This window comes from Nematocida parisii (assembly GCF_000250985.1).
Source record: "Nematocida parisii ERTm1 unplaced genomic scaffold supercont1.2, whole genome shotgun sequence".
Lineage (NCBI taxonomy): Eukaryota > Fungi > Microsporidia > Nematocida > Nematocida parisii.
In genome coordinates, this window is record NW_013524647.1 from 682047 (window position 1) to 702481 (window position 20435).

Here is a 20435-nt window from a genome sequence, read left to right on the forward strand (position 1 = left end):
TACACTACTAAATATACTATTACTTATTACACAATATACATTACTTATTACACAATATACATTACTTATTACACAATATACATTACTTATTACACAATATACATTACTTATTACACAATATAACATTACTTATTACACATACATTATTACTTATTACACTATATTATGCTATTACTTATTATACTATACATAATAATTATTATATATTATACATTATGTACTATATATTTATATATTGCTATTACTTATTATACTATACATATTATATTCTACACACTACCTAAATACTTTTCTTTATTTACAATTACTCATACTTTTTACTGTATAAGTACTAAATGTATATTTATACATATAATATATACTACACTGTATAATAAATATTACTTATTAATCATTATGTAATAAATAATCACCTGTTCTCCTTCTCCTTCCTAAGCTGCTCTTTTATCTCATACTCCCGGTTGATCTTCCAGAAGCCCCCTTTCCCTGGCTCATTTTCAGGTCTCTTCACCTTCTGGAATAGTTTGTTAAGTGATAAATTATGCCTAATTGAATTCTGCCATGAACTGTCAGCTGTCTTATAATAAGAATAGTTCTCCTTTATCCATGTATATATCCCATTTAGACTTAATTGCCCTGTGCTTGACTCATTTAAGGCTTTCTTTATAAGTATAGCATAAGAATAAGGGGGTTTGCTATTACTTATTACACAATCAGTACTTAATTCTATCTCTGATAAATAAATTCCGGTAAATTTTTTATCAAAAATTTGTTTTGGTGAAATTGTTTTCTCTTCTTTTATTTTATTTATTACACAATGATTATTTAATTTTAGTCTTTCTTTTATTTCTTTTTCTTTCTTTTCTTTTTTTGTGAGTGTTTCTTGCTTTTCTGGCTGTACTTGGATTTCTTTTATTTCTAGGCCTCTGTTTGGTAAGATATATTCCATAATGTGTAATAAATAATATTATTTATATTTATATTTATTAATAATAGTGTAATAAGTAATATTAATATAATAATTAATAAATAATAATAACACAGTGTGTAATAAATAATAAATAAAACACAGTGTGTAATAAATAATAAAATATATTATGACATAAGCAATAAGTAATACATAAATAATAAAATATGATGGAATATATTATACATTAGGTAATAAGTTATAATTAATGTGTAATAAGTTATAGAATATAGTAGTATATGTGTAATAAGTTATAGGTTATATTAGGTAATAAGTTATATTATATATTATACATTAGGTAATAAGTAATAGTATAGTATATTTATTATACATTAGGTAATAAGTTATAGGTTATATTATATAGTAGTGTATGTGTAATAATAATATAGTGTATTATACATTAGGTAATAAGTAATAGGTTATAGTATGTGTATTATATAGTAGTATATGTGTAATAAGTATTATTTATTGCTAATTGTGTACTATATTATTAGGATTTAATAATATTATAGTACCAATAATTATAAAAATAATTAATAATATTATGGATATTGTCTTAAAAGTCTTGGATACTTCTGGTTCTGGTTCTGTTTCTTCTTCTTGTTTTATAATAATAAATTCTTCTACTATATCAGATATAACAACACTCTTATTACTTTTTACTTTTTGTGTAATAAGTTCAGGCATATTAGCCAATTCTTCTTCTGTGACTAATTCTACAACAGGAAATGAACCATCAACGACCGGATCACCACTTACTACATCAACGACCGGATCAACTGTACCACCACTTACACCACCACTTACACCATCAACGACCGGATCAACTGTATGACTACTTATACCTGTATTGGCCATATCATATACAATATTAGTTACTGTACTACTATTACTGGCCGTATGACTACTTACACCTGTACTACTCATATTATCAGACACTGACTGGTCTACTGCATGTATACCTGACTGATCTACTGCATGACTGACTGTATTAACTGTATTACTATGTATACCTGACTGATCTACTGCATGACTGACTGCCTCTTCTGGTGTAATAATTACACTATCAGTAGCTGTCCCTTTTGATATACATGCCTCATCTAGTCTCCTCTCTTCTGCTGCCTCATCTAGTCTTACTCCCTCCATGTCTTCTGCTACTCTTACTCCTTCCATGTCTTCTTCTGGTGTAATGACTGCTTCTACCCCATCTACTCTTACTTCCTCTTGCTCCTTGTCTTCTGCCTCTTCTTCTGGTGCTCTCTCTTCTTCTTCAGTAATAGGTGATAATCTGTCATACATTACTTCATTAATTACATCATGTGCACTGTTAAGGAACTCCTTTACACTCCCATTTGAACAGTCTAAGTTACTAAAGAAATCTTCAAGATCTTTAAGCGAGGGATCTTCTGGGATTTCTTGATTGAATAAAAAATTTTCATTATTTTTTGTATTTATAGTTTTATCTGAAGATATTTCCATTTTAGGTAATTCTGATTTTTCATTTAATTCTTGTTTTTGTATGGTTTCTTTGGGTAGACTTGGTTTATGCCGTATTTCTAAGGGTAATTCACTTGAAGAAGTGGGATTATTTGATGTTTCTGGTTCATTGGTTGGTATTTCTGGTTGATTTACTTCTTTATGCATATTTTTAGATACTTTCTCATTTTGCTTCTTATCAATATTCATTTTATAAAAATTTTATAAAATTGCTTGCTATTTATACTTAGAAATTAACTAAAATATATTATACTATATGTATTAAATAATAATCCCAATTTGGAATAATTATTATACATTGTACTATAAATTATATTATATTGTATTACACAACTGTACATTACTTATTATACAGTATGCTATAAATTATATTATATTTTATTACTTATTACACAACTGTACATTACTTATTACACATATACTATTACTTATTACACATATACTATTACTTATTATACAGTGTACTATATATTTTATTACTTATTATACATAGTATACTATATTTTATTATACATTTTTAGTCTGTTAAGTATTAAAATATTTTATTTTTTACCCCCTGCATGTCCGCATATGATTATATGGCAGAAATACAGAAGCATAAACAGTCTGATGTAATGAGATACTTACTCAGAATAAGATGCTGGGAGTACAGACAAAGGAATACAATCCATAGAGCAACCACATCCACTAGACCAGATAAAGCAAGAAAACTGGGTTACATTAAGAAGAGGGGTATCGTTATATACAGAGTAAGAATAAGAAGAGGAGGAAGAAGAAGAAACGTAAAGAAAGGGAATGTCTCAGGTAAGCCAGTAAACCAAGGAATCTACCAACAGAAACAGAAGAAGAGTCTCCATGCACTCGCTGAAATAAAGGTCGGTAACAAACTGGCCAGTCTAAGGATACTTAACTCATACTGGGTCGGACAGGATGCGACCTACAAGCACTACGAGGTGATCCTGGTTGACCCTATGGTACAGAATATACGTACAGACAGTAGAATCAACTGGATATGCAGTAATAAGCATAAGAGAAGGGAGTGCAGAGGGTTAACAACTGCCACTAAGAAGAGCAGAGGACTCGGTCGGGGTACACGGTATAATAAGACCAAGGGAGGATCGAGACAGGCTGCTTGGAGGAAGAGTAACACAGTTTCCCTGCTTAGGTACAGGTAATAAATTAGGATTACTCAGGGTGTGTCAGTGTATTACTACAGTACTAATAGGGACATAATAACAGGGACTGCCGATCGGCGACTGTGGCGTACGATACGGTCGGTGTGGGGACTTGTTCTGTTTAATTATTGGTTGCTTATTGTGTGTGATAATATTACTTATTTTTTATTTTATTATTTATAACGGTTTCCTTATTTGGAAATATCAATATACTTCCTTTTTTTTTGGTTAAAACAGTTACTTCCATATATGGATATAATTTACTATTTAAATACTTTATAACTTATCACACACTGTACACTATTTATTGTATAACTTATTACACACTGTACACTATTTATTGTATAACTTATTACACACTGTGCAGTATATATATAATACTTATCACACACTGTACAGTATATAATATATAACTTATTACACTATATGTTATAAGTCTTTTCTTTTTTTTTCTTATGGAGTCAGACAGAGAGTCAAGTGATGGGTTTGAAATAGTCTTACAGGACACAGAAGATACACAAATAAATTCAGACTTATTCGTTAATTACACAGAAGATGATAAGCCATGGAATAGACCAGGAGAAGATATAACAGACTACTTTAATTATGGATTCAATGAGCACACATGGAAAGAGTACATAGCAAAACAAAAAAGACTCAGAGAAAAAGCAAAAAAAAAGAAAAAATAACGGAATATTACCAAATAAGGCATAAAATAAGTTAAATTACCATATACGTACTATAAAAATATTAATTAATAAATATAACACAATATATAATATATAATAAATATGCCACAATATATAATAAATAATATACAATATAAAGTACAGAATATATAATAAATAATATACAATATATAATACAATGGCTTATTAATAATACACAATATATTACATAATGACTAATAAATATAATATATTACACAATGACTAATTAATTATATTTATTACACAGTATGTAAAAAGTACTATATAGCCCAAATTATAACTATACCATAATATATTACACAATGACTAATTAATTATATTTATTACACATTGTGTTATATATTATATTTATTGTACACTACAACCCACTCAGCATATTCTCAGTGTGCGGATAAGTTTGAATATGACATAAAAAATTTAATGGTCGTGGAGACAAAGCAATTCTGCAGAGAGTGCAATAATATGTTATACCCAAAAGAAGATAAATTAGAGAAAATGCTGTACTTGGCATGCAGAAATTGTGAACACTTTGAAGAGGCAATCACTCCCACTGTATACACAGTAGAATACAGAAAAAGTAAAGGGAAGGACGTAATAACCAGTAGTATCGGTAAAGAAATAGCAGAAGATCCTACATTAAGAAGAGTAGAGAAAGAATGTACTAGATGCAGCTGTAAAGTACACGCAGTCTTTCAAAAAAAAGATGAAAGAGGAGATGAACCACTCTCAGTTAATTACGCCTGCTGCCGGTGCTTTAAAATAACCAATAGCTTAGATGGGGTTAATGAATAATATTAATTGTTGTATTTATTGATTATTTTGTCTTTTTTTATACTCAGATATGGAAATAATAGTAGGAAATCTAGAAATAGTTTCATTTATCATTTCATCTACTTGTGTCTCTGAAAGTTCCTCAACAGAAGACCATTCTTGATCCTTTTCTGCGGTGCACTTGCCAATTATTTCATCCTGCTCTGTATTTTCACTGTGTGCCTCGGATTCACTTGTTGTTGAAATAATACTCTTTATTACACTCGGTGGTATTTCTACACTATTTAATGTATCATTGCTGGTATAACTGTCATTGTATGATGGTCTTTTTTTAGGGGGCATTCTTAAACGCAATCCTTTTTTATTACATAATATTTCATTTAATTCTTCTCTCTTTCTGATTTTTTGGGTGTTAGTTATGCTGGGTGTTAAATTTCTGGAGTCTGGCTTGGATGGTGAATTATTTGTATTTACTCGGATAATCTCTGGGATTAATTTATTATGTGTAATACTGCTGGTAATTGGTTTAATTTCTGGTTTTACCATAGAAGAGAAATGCTTTTTAATGGGAATCGTACTGGCCACATACTTTATTGGAGAATGTCCTTTTTCTTTCACTATATGTGGCTGTTTATGAAAAAAATCAGATGATTCTGTGCTGTTTTCTTTGATTTCTGATTCTGCCATGGCTTCATCAGAAGAATTGCTACTGTCTATTTGGTCTTCTGTATCTGAATTGTACTCTTCAATCCCATGCTTTATTGTTTTTACAGAAATTGTCGGATTGTCTCCAAGGTACACCTGAGAGTGGGCAGAATTTTGTATAGAATCACCCATTAAACATAAATTAATGAAATTTCTGTTATTTAAAAAATCAAAATTTTCTAACTGATTTTCTATATTAGGTAAATTACAAGATTCTTTATAAATATTTATCTCATTCTCTATTCTTTTGCTGATTAATTCAACTTCTTTTTCTACATTTACATCCCTGCACACAATGCTGTTTACTTTCTTGTTTTTGTGTGACATATCACCTGCATAACTCATTCTTTCAATGTACAGGCTCACTTTCCTGTCTGAGCTCGTGTTTACTATAAAATACCCCTTAAGTAATTTACAGTGCATATTTAATAGTGAGGATATGTCAACAGCTATGTTCTCTTCTTTTTTAAGGAATCTTAGTGCATCATTGGATACATACGCAGTGATTGTATTAAGATTGTCTGATATTCTTATTATGTGACACTTGTCTTTCTTCGGACCTATCACACACTCTATCTTAAACACATAAGGATTGTATTTGGCTCTGGCTACCCCTACTTTAACTCTGTTTATACCGTACGGATCATCAGAAAGCCTCTCCTGCTGTGATAGAACAGCTTGTGTTGTTGTGTCAGTCTGCATTATATCCCTGCCTATTTTTACCCAATTACATCCTATGTGCTCCTGCACTTCTGTCACCATTGACTTAATCCAACTATTCATTCAGAATTCTCAATTCGTGCAAAAATTGCATTGTAATAAAAGAGTAAAATACAATTAGAAGAAGAAATAATTAAATATTAGAAGATAAATAAATAACTTGCCCTAGTGAAGGAAACCAAATAACCCATGAATATACCATATTATAAGACATAACCAGAAAATGAGGAAACCTTCTTGTTCTATTTTAAAGTTGTAATATTTCCTTGTATAATACTGCTGCATATTATTAGAACAATAACCAGAAAATTCTTACCATTGCATATGGTTCTTCCGTATTTCTTGATTATGCTCTACTTGAATATTCTAAGATTAATAGGAAATATTTAGAGTGCCTGTTAAATAGAATACTTATAATTAGAGTACTTATACGCACTTTAGTAAATAACTACTTGAGTTTCATATGCTATTGATTATATTGCTATAATATCAGTTTCGGGTTATATATAATTATTATTTTTTTGTTTTTATATTATGTCATTAATAGAGAATATCCAAGATTTAACAGAAAATACTAATACGGCTTCTCCTCTCCTAAATGAAACAAAAAATGACAAATGTTTTTATTTAATGCCTGTATTATTTATATTATTAATTGCTCTTTTTGCATGGTGTATTATACTAAATCCTAAGTTGGTTAAAACAGTAGTTAAAATCTTATTCGAGGAGTTATATGGTATGTTGTGTGGTCTGTCTTATTATATATATAATTTATTTAAAGCTAAGGATACAATACCACCCGAATCACATAATGCAATAAAATATATAAAAATAAGGAAAAAAGCATCTGAAATTACAAACTTACAGACTATTCCAGAGAATGAATCATCACATGATTGTTTATCAAGTTTACACCATCGACAAAATACATTAAATCCATTGAATTCACAAGAATCCACTAAAACTCCTGGTTACTGATTCAAATATACCCCCGTCCCAAAATTACAATAAATTAGTATGGGTTGTTTCTATTAATGCAATGTGAAGTAGTCATGGTTTATTAAAATAAAATATTAGTTATGCCTTACACATAAAATAAACATTGAAATTATTAAGAAATCATCTTTTTATACCAAGTGTGCTTACCTTGAGGTGTTTATGTTAAAGAATTGAGTTTCTATTCTTTCTTTCTTTTTTCCTATTTCCTTTATACTTTTATTTCTACTCTTATTATTGTATTAAATACAACAATCCTATAATCCTACAACAACTGTATACCTAGTCAATTCACACTAATATAGCACGCCTGCCACTCTCTTCCATCACATACTAGAATTATAGCTACCCACACCACCCGAACTCATAGTTAATAATGACATATTTGCACCCACTCTCACAAGTTTGTATATTATACGCACACGTCCTCACTAACTCATTCCTCCATTTATTTCTGCCCTCCTCACATACTATGCATTCTTGGCCTTCTTTGAAGAGCCCCTTCGCAAAAATAACCTGACGAAAAACTCTGCTGCAGGGGTATGAAAAGTGAGGAAAATGCCCAAAATTGGCCCAAATATTCGGGTTAAGTCGGGTTGCAGGGGTATACTTACCCTAAAGGGAAAAGTTGCGTCCCAAAGAGGAAGTGAGAAATATGTGGGGTATAAATAGAGAAGGAATTTTAAATTTTATCCACAGGACGAGAGACTTCTCAGCCACAGACAAATACATTGTTCGGTCTGGAAACACTCAGCCCTGTGGGTCAGTCCGAAACAAAATCACCTGTGGCCAGATTGGTTGGCTACGTGTTCGGTGTGGGGGCCAGCCGGCCTGTGGCCCCCTTGTTCCTTAAGTTCTTCCTTCATCCATCACTTCGTCAATCCTATATTTCAGGACTAAAATTAAAAAAATATCCCGTCAGAAAAAAATGAAAAAAGTATAATTAGTCAATGTATGGCTGTGTATAGTAGTAATAGAACATGAAGAGAATATGCATGGCTTTAGATTAAGCATATGCTATATGCACTGCCATATACCTATAATTTTATGCAACGTATATAATTAAACTTATATAAATATGCCCGTTTACTTCATATAATCCATAGTATGTATCCATATGAAAAAAAGCTCGTGCGAAATTTCTGGTTGGTTTATAAATATTCTTAAATAGACATCATTCTAGTAATTAACGCTTATTTATTGCTAGTCATTATATAACTCATAATTTTATGCCAAATTTAATTAAATAATTGCTGTATTATAATTACTAAAAGTATGATACATTATTAATGAAAGTCAATTATAAGCCTTTTAAACGGAATTTTTATAGTGGGATAGATGTATTCGGTTGCATATGCGTCTAGAATGGATATACATTTGTCTCTAATCAACTATTTAGATATGTTTAAGAATGTAAGACAGTATTGAAATTTTGGGGTTGCATTTTAGCATAGCATAAAAGAGACACAGTGCTCGCCATGAGCATAACTGTAAGATCAACTCCAATCACCACCTCTATTATTGATCTATTATTTGTAGAATTGGTTATAATATTTATAATTTCTAGAACTGCAAAATAGTATAGAATAATAAAAATCATCAATGTCAGAAGCTTATTGTACATTACCCCACATTCATGTATATTCATGCATATAAACTTCCAAGCAGTCATCATTAGAATATAAATAACCAGAAAAATCAGTATAAGTAGCGCATACATTATTGGCAGGATGTGAATTGGCGATTTACATAGCCACCACAGTGGAATTATTAAATTTTTCTGAATTTCAATGATAAAATATACTGCTATAGCAATGGTGCTTATTAGTAATGGCGTGTTTATAAAAAGTTTCAAGTAGTAAATCACAGTTCTATTTATATCAAAATACGAAATAATTTTAATAAATGCAATGTATCCGAGCAGCAAAGCCATCATTATTGAAAGAAATAGATATAAAATAAGTATCATATCTAAAATACCATTCAATAATTCAAAGAATTTATCACATGTCCACAATTCTTTAACTTCTATTTCATAGGAATAAAATTCCCAATCCATTCTATTATTTGTTCTAGCCGATATATGCTTTCCATTGAATATTTTAATCAATGCGGCTGCCATTTGTTTGGCGGAGTGGTTTATTATGTTCAATGTGAACATATTTGTTTTTTTAGCTGTTAGAACATCGATATCCATTTGAATATAAAAAATTAAAATTCGGGTTATAACATTGAATAAAAATACAAATTTGAGATACGCTATAAAAATTATAGTAGAAATACTGTAGCATACCGTATATAATACATTATTAAAGAAAAAACTGTTTTAAAATAGAAAACAGTTTATTGACACAGGGAGTGATATTTGGGGTATCTTAATGGCGCCACAAACTCATATTCTATATATCCCAAGGCGTTACTCGTGCTCCTGGTGTTGCTGTAAAACAAACAGCAGAAAGGACTTAAACATACTGTATAATTTTAATGAAAACTAACTATGTAATACTACTCTAAAATTAATTATAATTCTAGCAATAATTATAGTTTTTGCCTTTCACAGCAATGTAATGACGATCACAGTAATTAAAATGGTGACCAGGGATATAGCGATTCCAGCGGATGCCCTGCCCTATCCTAAAGACTTAATATTGAATCTAGTGTTTGAGGAGTATACCTTGTATTTAATATACTTTTTCATACCGTCATCCTAGTCCAGTATATTTTAATTGTTGAACTTAAAAGACAATTGCAAATACTAAATATAAAAGAACTGAAAAAATTGCTAGTATATAGCATTTTATTTATAGTAATAGTTGGTTACTCCCTTGAACATTATTAAAACTCATGCAAATTTTTATTATTTTTCGCCTTATATAGTTTCAATTTCCAATTATGCAACTCTATAAGACTTCACGGATGTGGGCGTGAGGCTCCCACATGGAATATGGTTCCTCTCATACGATAGAAACCAACAGTAATATTGGTTATAGGTGGAATGCTAGAGCTTATAGAGAATTTAATAATTATAAAGAGTATATCTATTATTTTTATAATAATGCACCTTGCGCATATTATTTTAAAAATTGTTGACATATTTTTTCTTATGAATAAGAAAGGCTTCCGTGTTATATTCTTTAAGTATAGTGGACCATCTCTAGAGCAAACGGGGGTTGTATTACATACTATAAATGTATTGGTATATATACTGGTAGTTTTTACGCTCATTATTTCTATACATGGATGGTTGCCCACACACTTATATTTAGATTCAAATCATTTTCTGAATACATACCACATAATTAAGCTGTACATTGCGTATAAACTTGATTTTTATGGAATGCACACTAATTTAGTTTTTTAAAATTATTTCTTTAAATATATTTTTATATTCATTATAGGCATAATGCTATATACATCCATAATTTCAGGTTTCGGGTTATATATATGTATTTATTTATGTCATATCTTGATATCTTAGGTGTGGATATACTGAATAAAGCCAAAAATACTTTGTGGTATTTCGGGTTATATTGCTTCTCCTATTTCTCTTTTGATACTATTACTCAGCAAATTTAAATAGTGCTTAATTAAAGAGTGAATAAACATAGAGTTGCGTGGTATGGCTTTTATAAAAGAATTTATAAGATCGTTTGTATTATTGTTGCATATTCTTTTTTCGGGTAACAAAAAGGTATATGTGTAACAAGGGTGCATATCTATAACAATACTACTCTGTATATCATTATATATGTAGGATATTGCAAGAGTTCCAAACAAATCATACTCGCCACTTGGTGTTGGTAGCTTTTTAACCTCAGATAATGATGTAAATACTTGTCTTTCTTGGATGTCCATAGTTAGATCACTGAACACACCGTGGATAAACGTGTTTATCTGCGAAGTCACTTCAATGGGAATAACATCAAAAGGGCTTGATAGGGTTTTCAAAAGATTAAGTATATTTAGATTAATATTAGAGATATTTACTATTTTACTAAGTAAATCGAATAGATTGAATATACCACCCTTTAAGGTTGCTTTCAGATATCTGTTTATGGAGGAGTCATGCATACTTCTTTTGTTAAATACTGTGCTTGCTAAAAACCTATTCCACTCATATAGTGCATTCTTAGTATTTTCAGAGGGTGGTGTGAAACAGTTTAAGAGCTCTGTTTTATTTTGGTAATAGTCTTTTGGCATATCATAAATTAAGAATGTGCCTTTTTTAGGGGAGTAAAGAAAGCACGACAATAAAACAAATAGACATGTGCTCATGCTGCATGTATTGTACATAAGAGGTTCCTTTGAGCCAATGGGGGAAAAAATTCCAGGAAGCATGTAATTAAATGGTTTTTTATATTTGATAGAAAATGGAATTGGAGATGGTGGTTGACAGATGGTCTTAAATGTGCTATAGAACTCTTCTGTAAAAAAAGAATAGCATATTTTTTCTTTACTTATGAATATATCACAATATAAACTTTTTATATCAACATTTGAAGCTGTGCGCTGATTTTTGGTATGCTCAATTGAATAGCTTTTAATTTTTCTATACACTTCATTATAAAATGCAAAAACATCTGTTTCATTCTCAAAATACTCCCATAGATACATCTGTATTAAGTATTTTGGACTAAGCATAAAATTGTTTGCATTTATGTCTTTTATACCTATGAAGTCATTTTTTTCAGCAATCATACTTGAAAAGCAGGCATGTTTATTGCTGTTTTTAAAAAAATTAATTATATCTTTGATATACCCAGACTCTACACCTATAATTTGTAGATCCCTTTGGTATATTAATACTGCGACCCGAGAAAAGTCATCGCTTTCACTGGTCATATTATTTCCGCCTATGACATGATTTATGCCTATATTTATCTCAACGCCTTCAGATAGAAGGAATAGCATTGCTAGAATATAAGCCCCATTGTTTTTTTGCAGTAAAAATTGCTTAAATTCGGAAAATTGATTCTCTGGATAACCAGGAATGGCGTATGATGGAAATAGAATATTAAATACGTGAATATACTCAAGCAAATACCTTTTGTCTATACTGTTCGATGTTCCTAAGTAATCTCTATTACAAACACTCATTTTTTCTATTCTTTCTTTCTCTAGCTTTATTCTGTCATGCAGAATTTTAACCATTTCTGGCGTGCAGTAAATATATCCTCTTAAAAGATTCAAACTTCCACTTTCATTAATAAATAAACCTCCAGCATTGTGCAATTCTATATTTGGTATGGGCGTGTATTGCAAGGCATACAAGCTATCTATGCTTAGTCTACAAGCTACTCTATAAAGAGGTATACTATAAAGTAGGCAAAGAATAAACAATTTAGAAATATTTTGAGTTGTTATACAGTAATTAGTACAGAAGTACTTAGACAGCCAGAGTATATTTCTTAATATATTTCTCATAGGCGTGTATAAATTAAAAAATTACTGAATAGATGCATATATAAAGATTCTAATATTAAAACCATGTCAAGCTGATTATTTGTGAATTATTATATCAATAAACTGATTTCCAGTTTAAAAAGCTGGCCAGCCATTATTTAATGGTTATGTGTGCATTCTATGCCTTAATGCATGATAGTATTATAAGAAATCACATAAATCTATTTTATGTATATTATACACTATATTATTCTACTATAATTAGAATATATCCTAAGTATAAAAGTTCGAAATTTATGAGAGTGTACAGATTCTATTTTTACTTTTATATAAATAAGTAAAATCGATTTAATTCACAAAGCTTAACACAGACACTTGGTATACAGAATTATGAAAAAGGAATTATTAAGTTATAATAAGACAATTTTAATTAATTAGAAAGCGGTTAGCCAAATATCTGCAGCTCTTTAAAACTAGAACAGATGAATGTGGGCTAATTAATTCGACTATAAACCTGTGTAGCATAGAGATAACATAGAGAGAATGTAACATGTATATGGGATAATAATTAATTGTTATCCACTAAGCACAGCAGCATAGATTTTTAAGATTAGTATAGAATACATCTCTGTTATTGGCCAATTGATGCTCTATATATTATATTTCGGATATAAACAAGAAACAGCCCAAGCTTTCAATGCAAGAGATTTTTTTGATGTTTTAACAGACTACTATTTTAGTGTTTGCTTAGTATTATTATAACACATTTGGAGTGTGTTTTATTTAGCATATATTCAAGACATATCCTATAACACTGAAAAAACAATGCCGGTCTAGGCATGGCTAGTTTCCAGTGCTAATTAAATTTATTGTACTACGTATACTCTCATTCATAGTACTCCACTAATACCTTCAAATATTGCTATTGAAGGCATGTACTGCAATTATTAGTCTGATATATATTTCTATATACTAGACATATATAATTGAAGCGTATAATTAATAAGTCCCCATGAACCGATCTATTCAAAAACTAGTCTAATGTTTATCTTGGTTTATGCGCTGACGAGTGAGCAAATGGATTTCTATGGGGGGCATCCGCTGAAAAAGAGATATTTGAGGGAAGTCTAAGTATTTGATATGCAAAAGGAAAGCACAACTACTTAGCATGAGCATTCAAGTAAAGAACTACGATTACGCAAATGAAACTTTATAAGAAGAGAGACTTATAAGAAGAAGCACATAAACGCTAAGAATATATTAGGAAATGTCATGAATGTTCAGATAACCCCAAATCCACCTCTAGTCCTTTTCCCGGTTATGGGTGCAGATGTAATAATCTGTTGAGTTATTGTATAACTAAATAAATTGCCCTTCTGTACAGTAGCAATAAGTATTTGTTATAGATAAGTCACAGGCCCCAGACTATGCGCCTGGGGCATGCAAAAAATAAAAGCAAAATAAAATATCTTCAAATGATATACAAAGATAGATTATTTATCTTCCATCATATATCAATATACCCAAAATAGCCCAAATAGCGATTGAAAATGCAATAGAGGAACAGCACCATAAGATAATTAATTAATTAACTATACACGGTGCTGTATGCTAAGACTAGCATTTGTGTAGCACGACATGAGTTATTGGAATGTTTACATAGACATGGCAGCACAAATTAAATCAGAAATTGTTGTTGGCACAATACGTCAACATAAATTAAATTGCTTATGCGGACTGTAAATACGTATACAAGATTCAATAAAAGTCAAAGTTTAAGAATGCCTTTCCTAAAAAACAACTCACCGCATGAGATCCGACTTAAAAATCTGTAAATAATTAAAATCTATTTGTATTACAACCAGTTAATATGTATTTAGTTGAAACACATTTAGCATATAATCTATGGTGTATCTTAATCTGTTTATAGATCTTACATGTCAAACTAGGGTTATTAAGTGCATAGAAGCCATTATACTCATCTAATACTTTGATTTATTACTTGTTCTATTTATGTGTGCAGTGCATCAATCCATGCTCTCTTCTCATCATCTCCCAGCACTGCAGTTGGTGTGGTCTTAAATAGTCCATCGATCACAACTATTTCAGTGCTTGTGGTCTTAGATCCAACAAAGCATGCAAAGTCGTTTATCAGCACTCCAGATCCAATCACATCAGATCCCTTATTAACAGTTCCTGGGAGCACTTTTACATTCAATAAGTCAGACAGTTCAGAAACCTCCTCTGGAGTAGTCTTACTACTCACAAGCATAGAAGTATTATTCATTACAGCATAAGAGCCAACTAACCCATTCTCTGCCAAGGCGTACTTAAACAGATCTACTCCCAATACATCACTAACCAGCTCAACAGTTTCTGGCGAAACGTCTGGATGTATCAAAGCAGAGTTGTCATTTGCAAGTATTATATTTCCTAAAGCGTTCAGTCTTTCCTCTATTCTTCGCACTCTTATCTTGTCTGGAAGAGAGTTTCTAATGTGCTGTAATTCTTGGTCTGTTGTACTAGAAGAGACCAAAAGACCTCTTGAGTTACCAATAGACTGTGTACCAGTCATTCTTATGCCGTTAATTGTTGTTTGTATCACAGGAATATTAAGTGCCTCTTCAAAAGCGGACACAAAAGATGTGTTGTCGGTTGCGGCTACCAGCGCATACATATTAGTTAATCTTACGAATGTTCCTATCTCCTGGGAGCTTTCAAAGCTTATTCTTTGGCTCATAAAAAATTTACAAAAATAAAATATTTATAAAGAAAATACTACCAGCTAAAATAACAGACTAATGGCCAAGCATCTGAACAAAAACAGAAAAGTGTAATAACCCGAATAGCACATCTGGTGATAGTAAACTTGTTTACAATACTCAATTAATTTTATATTAAGCACGTTAAATCTGCCTTGTAATACTCTAATAGTCAGAAGCTGGTAAATATTCTACTGCCAGCCAAATAACCCGAATAACCCGAAATAACACAATATCCAACTTTAATTGGCATATGCTGTTAGTAATACTATTATAATATGAATATTTATTTAGTCACTCTAAACCCTACCCAGCCTTATGCCTAACCCGAAATTTTTCTACTTCTGTTTATTCTACCATCAAAGCACTCTAAAGCACTAACTGTATACTACAATACCAACAGTGCACCATAATATATTCAGACTAATTATTATATAGTACTGTGTTTATGATGCCATTCCGTGCCATTTGTGTGTAATTAAAAGCACTAATGATGCAGTCTGATAATAACAAGCTAGTCCGTGCGGCGGGGAGTCCTTTTTCTATTTTATGTTCTGAATTCTATTTTTACTTTCTGTAGTATTCGTAGAATTTATAGAGTTCTGTCTTGATTGTCTCTGCCTCCTTTGCGTGCACTGAGTCGTGCTGTGTGAATATAACAGTCTGTAAGAATAGCATAGATCTAAAGATATAATCTGCAATATTTGGTCTACACTCTTCTTCCAGCCCATACTCTAATGTATCCACATCGAAACACTTGGCACAAGAAACCTTCTTATTTTCAGATACTCCCGATACATTTTCTTCCTGGTCACTGGTAGATAATGAGACAGATACATTTGCGTTCTGTGGATCTTCTTTTGGTTTGTTTCTGGATCTGTTCTCTGTACTCTGCCGGATTTTGTGCTCCTCGCATGTAATCTGTCCGCCGTGAAGTGTTCTAAGCCGATCTGCAACAAATTTGAACTCTTTGATCCACTTACTTTTGTCTCTAGATGACTTCTTCTTTGGATATTCATGAAAGTCTAGCTGATAGTACTCCTTAAGCTTTTCTGATAAATCAAGTTTTTCCTTCTTTTGAATTTCGTTCTCTAATGCATTCTGCGCCTGTAGTATCTCTTCAACTTCCTCAGCCCTCCTCTCCAAAAGAAGACTCTTTTCCTGGACTGACTTGAAAAATCGCTCAAATGCCGCTTGGTCTACAGATGAAACAGACGTACCATACCCAGATCTTTCCAAAAACTCCAGCAGTTCATCCAATTCTTCCTCTTTACTCTGTACAGGGGCAGCTTCCACTGCGTATGGGTGTACATCAATCGGAGGAAGTGTTTCTGGCTTTGGCCCTGGTAGCTCTAAGTGTGGAGGCAGATTGTTTAATGTAGATAGATGTATTAGTGTGTTGGATAGTGTTGAATTGGGATTATACCTTGTGATATTTGTACTAACTATTTCCGTTAGATCTATTTCTGATTTATTGTCACTTTCTTCATCTGTCTCTATATTATCATACCCATAAATCATTCTTTCTATTATTTTTAATTTTTCCTCCTTCTTTTTCTCAATTAACAGCTCTATTTCCTGCGCTCGCTTTTTCTTGAAGTATTCTTTTACTGTTTCCCCTGTTTTATTCTTAAAATATTCCTTTACCATCTTATTATATTCATTCTTCCAATTATTTGAAGTGGTTTTGGCATACACTTTAAGATACGCTGCTATGAAAGAGGTCTTCTTTAATCCGTATCTGGTTATAGCATTAAGTAAGTGAAGACGTGTAGTTGTCGTCCACATTTTGTAAAAAAATTTGCACTTTCTTATTTATCCATTGAAAGCTCCATATATTAAAATGATTAATGCATAATTCACATATACAATAAATATATTTAATAAACTAATTATAACGGAATATTAAATAAAAATCTAGCGATATTATGCCAAATATGGACTAATTATAACGGAAATTAAATTAACAACCGTGTAATATGTCTAAATATGGACATGTTGATGTTGTTAATTTGGGAAGAAATAGCTATATTAGTGAAAGCTACGTATTATTTAGTGCAAATTGTACACACGCAAATGGCAGTACTCTGCGCGCAGCGATAGATAGTTCTTTTTATTTGCAAGCTGCAGAGTGCTATTCTTCCTCTAGCAAAATAAACCTCCCTAGTCTATTTATTCTCAAGTAAAAAGTTTTTCATGCATATTTTACAAGAGACACCGGTGGGATACGCTCTATTCAAGGATATGCCATTAGAGTTAGTAGAATTATTTAGGTATACAGACATCAAGAATGCGACTGAATCGGTCATAGGCATACCAGAAGGAGTTCTTCCTTCTTCCCTCCTTCCTCTTTTCTCGCAGAACATCTCAACGCTTACTCTTTCTAACGCAAAGCTAGCAGAAGTACTGCAGAAAGAAGCAGAGAATAAAAATATGAAAATAAAAATCTGCACTAGTGAGGATAAGGATAGAGAGATACAGAGTAGATTACCCGAGCTATTAAGCATAGAGGAGAAAGAGTTAGATAGATATTCTCTGATTCTTGCACACTCTTTATGCCGTGAAAAATTAAAGATGACTCCGCAGAAGAATGATGCCGTTATAGTGCAAAGCATTCGGGTTATTTCCCGCTTAGATAAGGACATAAACAACAAATGCATGCGCATCAGGGAGTGGTATGGAATGCACTGCCCAGAGCTAGGAGAGCTAATAGAGGACAACCAGAAGTATATAGAGACAGTAGCAGTGCACTTAGCAAGAATATTACCAACTAAAGAGAGTGATACTACAGATGCAGAGATGGAGCTGCCAAAAGAATTATCCGCAATCCAGGGAATAACTCTTTCTGCAGAAGTAGAATCTGCTCTGAGCACAACTCTTTCATCAGAGTCCACACCCGAAGATGCTCACCTCATTCTATCTTCTGCCCTTCAACTGCTGTCAATGTTCTCTTCAAGAGAATCTCTGCATGCACACTTACTCAATCGATTATCCACCGTAGCTCCAAATCTTCTGGAACTTTTGGGGCCACAGATAGCTGCTTTATTAATCTCAGCCGCAGGATCACTTTCTGACTTAGCAAGGCTTCCTGCTTCCTCAGTGCAATTGCTTGGTGCAGAAAAGGCTCTGTTTAAGTCTCTGAAAGAAGGCAAGTCTACTCCAAAATACGGACTAATTTATAATTCATCATATGTTGGCCAAGTACCACAGGAGATAAAAGGGCAAATAGCCAGAACTTTGGCTAATAAGATAGCTCTCTGTAGCCGATGCGACATAGCAGGAGAGGAAGAAGAGGGCGAGTATGGAATGCGGCTTAAGGAGTACATGAACAATAGAATAAGTGAACTAAGCAGCAGAAACAAGAATAAGACTAGATCAGCACCGGCAGGGAATAAGAGAAGAAAGCACTAGGCAGTGCTACGCAGATATAAAGCAGACTAAAAAGGTGTATTCTCGCAGATATATCCGGAAATAAAGACTGTGCCAATATCTGTACATAATAATCTTAGACATAACAGATTGATTTGTTTATTATGCTATATTTAGTCTAATCTACTCTATCACTATACAGACAGACTAATTATTATTGCATATACAATAGAATAACGTATTAATGCACTGTGCTATACGCCATGCTTAGTCTAGTACAAATAATAGGAATAAAGTAGAGTATTAAGATATTTTAAATAGTTATTTTTCATTCAAGTATATTTACAATAGAATGTACTTAAATTATTCTTAGTGCCTACTCGCCCAAAAATACAACTTAAGTCATTAGCTTTTGTTTTTATATGGCTCATAGTCAGAAATTGAATTTCTTTTTTGAGTATTTCATACTCTCGGCTTGTTAATAGAATGTGGTTGCATTTTCTTTATGCTATTATACCTACGAAAAACTTCAGGTTAGTTGCTTTGAGGCATAATGAAATCTGTTTTCTTTACTAGTACAAATATTACTACTGCAACTATAATAAAGACCATCATTATCATGTAAAAATGTGCTGGGTAAAAACCTAGTATTTTAGATGGCTTATTCTGCTGCATGTTTAATTCTTTAGTTCTGGTATTCAATGGAATATTGCCATTTGGTCTTCTGTTTTGAAGTTTAATACACTGCTGGTTTTCATATAAATGCCGAGGATTCGAAACCCCCATATAGTTAGGATCATCACTGCTTATATTAATAACAGTTGTTTCTACTGTACCACTATCTATAGCTTTTCCTCTTTCTAGTCTTTTGTTCATCTAATAATTAACCAGAGTACTCAGATATTTTAATTTAACAATAAAAATGCCAAATCAAATACAAATGCCGAAATGCCATACTGTAAGATAAATCAGCAAGAATATGCATTACAATAAAAATATTAAAACAGAAATAGTGCATATCCCGAAACCACAAATAATATTCTTTAATATAACTAGCCTTTAAGCCAATAATTTCAGGTTATATAGTTACTCTTCTATGACATTTTAATTTTCAAGTATTTTAGTCATGTGCAATTTAATATATTTTTAGCACAATTCTGGGTATTTATTCTATAGGCAGCTTATATTACAGACTTTAAAATAATTTTGTGTTTATAAATAGTACATATTTTATTTGAAAATGAATAGTTTAAATAAATTCAGGATATATTCAATAATAATTAGCTAGTATATAATAATATTCAAGCACAATTATGGTTATTATACATTAACACAATTTATTCTATCATATTCTAATAAC

The 20435-nt window shown here is 31.6% G+C and overlaps 14 protein-coding genes across 14 annotated transcripts; 6 read left to right on the forward strand and 8 right to left on the reverse strand.

Moving 5' to 3' along the window:
- Positions 1–409: 409 nt before the first annotated feature.
- NEPG_01133 (forkhead transcription factor) lies at positions 410–949 on the reverse strand (the record flags this gene model as incomplete). The annotated part of the gene is made up of 1 exon (XM_013203507.1): positions 410–949. One exon carries the CDS (start codon positions 947–949, stop codon positions 410–412), a length of 540 nt encoding a protein of 179 aa, XP_013058961.1.
- A 435-nt stretch (positions 950–1384) lies between these two features.
- Positions 1385–2653, reverse strand: NEPG_01134 (uncharacterized protein; the record flags this gene model as incomplete). Its single annotated transcript, XM_013203508.1, has 1 exon — positions 1385–2653. One exon carries the CDS (start codon positions 2651–2653, stop codon positions 1439–1441), a length of 1215 nt encoding a protein of 404 aa, XP_013058962.1. The 3' UTR covers positions 1385–1438.
- Positions 2654–3024: 371 nt separating this feature from the next.
- NEPG_01135 (60S ribosomal protein L15) lies at positions 3025–3639 on the forward strand (the record flags this gene model as incomplete). The annotated part of the gene is made up of 1 exon (XM_013203509.1): positions 3025–3639. One exon carries the CDS (start codon positions 3025–3027, stop codon positions 3637–3639), a length of 615 nt encoding a protein of 204 aa, XP_013058963.1.
- A 455-nt stretch (positions 3640–4094) lies between these two features.
- NEPG_01136 (uncharacterized protein) lies at positions 4095–4400 on the forward strand (the record flags this gene model as incomplete). Its single annotated transcript, XM_013203510.1, has 1 exon — positions 4095–4400. One exon carries the CDS (start codon positions 4095–4097, stop codon positions 4326–4328), a length of 234 nt encoding a protein of 77 aa, XP_013058964.1. The 3' UTR covers positions 4329–4400.
- Positions 4401–4744: 344 nt separating this feature from the next.
- Positions 4745–5141, forward strand: NEPG_01137 (uncharacterized protein; the record flags this gene model as incomplete). Its single annotated transcript, XM_013203511.1, has 1 exon — positions 4745–5141. The coding sequence occupies exon 1, from the start codon at positions 4770–4772 to the stop codon at positions 5139–5141; it is 372 nt and encodes a 123-aa protein (XP_013058965.1). The 5' UTR covers positions 4745–4769.
- Positions 5142–5151: 10 nt separating this feature from the next.
- On the reverse strand, positions 5152–6608 carry NEPG_01138 (uncharacterized protein; the record flags this gene model as incomplete). The annotated part of the gene is made up of 1 exon (XM_013203512.1): positions 5152–6608. One exon carries the CDS (start codon positions 6606–6608, stop codon positions 5157–5159), a length of 1452 nt encoding a protein of 483 aa, XP_013058966.1. The 3' UTR covers positions 5152–5156.
- Positions 6609–7079: 471 nt separating this feature from the next.
- On the forward strand, positions 7080–7534 carry NEPG_01139 (uncharacterized protein; the record flags this gene model as incomplete). Its single annotated transcript, XM_013203513.1, has 1 exon — positions 7080–7534. The coding sequence occupies one exon, from the start codon at positions 7080–7082 to the stop codon at positions 7521–7523; it is 444 nt and encodes a 147-aa protein (XP_013058967.1). The 3' UTR covers positions 7524–7534.
- Positions 7535–8946: 1412 nt separating this feature from the next.
- NEPG_01140 (uncharacterized protein) lies at positions 8947–9738 on the reverse strand (the record flags this gene model as incomplete). Its single annotated transcript, XM_013203514.1, has 1 exon — positions 8947–9738. One exon carries the CDS (start codon positions 9736–9738, stop codon positions 8947–8949), a length of 792 nt encoding a protein of 263 aa, XP_013058968.1.
- An 858-nt stretch (positions 9739–10596) lies between these two features.
- NEPG_01141 (uncharacterized protein) lies at positions 10597–10902 on the forward strand (the record flags this gene model as incomplete). Its single annotated transcript, XM_013203515.1, has 1 exon — positions 10597–10902. The coding sequence occupies one exon, from the start codon at positions 10597–10599 to the stop codon at positions 10900–10902; it is 306 nt and encodes a 101-aa protein (XP_013058969.1).
- Positions 10903–11066: 164 nt separating this feature from the next.
- Positions 11067–12965, reverse strand: NEPG_01142 (uncharacterized protein; the record flags this gene model as incomplete). The annotated part of the gene is made up of 1 exon (XM_013203516.1): positions 11067–12965. One exon carries the CDS (start codon positions 12963–12965, stop codon positions 11067–11069), a length of 1899 nt encoding a protein of 632 aa, XP_013058970.1.
- A 1962-nt stretch (positions 12966–14927) lies between these two features.
- NEPG_01143 (eukaryotic translation initiation factor 6) lies at positions 14928–15684 on the reverse strand (the record flags this gene model as incomplete). The annotated part of the gene is made up of 1 exon (XM_013203517.1): positions 14928–15684. The coding sequence occupies one exon, from the start codon at positions 15682–15684 to the stop codon at positions 14956–14958; it is 729 nt and encodes a 242-aa protein (XP_013058971.1). The 3' UTR covers positions 14928–14955.
- Positions 15685–15999: 315 nt separating this feature from the next.
- NEPG_01144 (uncharacterized protein) lies at positions 16000–17494 on the reverse strand (the record flags this gene model as incomplete). The annotated part of the gene is made up of 1 exon (XM_013203518.1): positions 16000–17494. One exon carries the CDS (start codon positions 17492–17494, stop codon positions 16274–16276), a length of 1221 nt encoding a protein of 406 aa, XP_013058972.1. The 3' UTR covers positions 16000–16273.
- Positions 17495–17902: 408 nt separating this feature from the next.
- NEPG_01145 (uncharacterized protein) lies at positions 17903–19358 on the forward strand (the record flags this gene model as incomplete). The annotated part of the gene is made up of 1 exon (XM_013203519.1): positions 17903–19358. The coding sequence occupies one exon, from the start codon at positions 17903–17905 to the stop codon at positions 19115–19117; it is 1215 nt and encodes a 404-aa protein (XP_013058973.1). The 3' UTR covers positions 19118–19358.
- A 251-nt stretch (positions 19359–19609) lies between these two features.
- NEPG_01146 (uncharacterized protein) lies at positions 19610–19953 on the reverse strand (the record flags this gene model as incomplete). Its single annotated transcript, XM_013203520.1, has 1 exon — positions 19610–19953. A coding segment is annotated over one exon (344 nt), but the record flags the coding sequence as incomplete, so codon positions are not given.
- Positions 19954–20435: the final 482 nt, after the last annotated feature.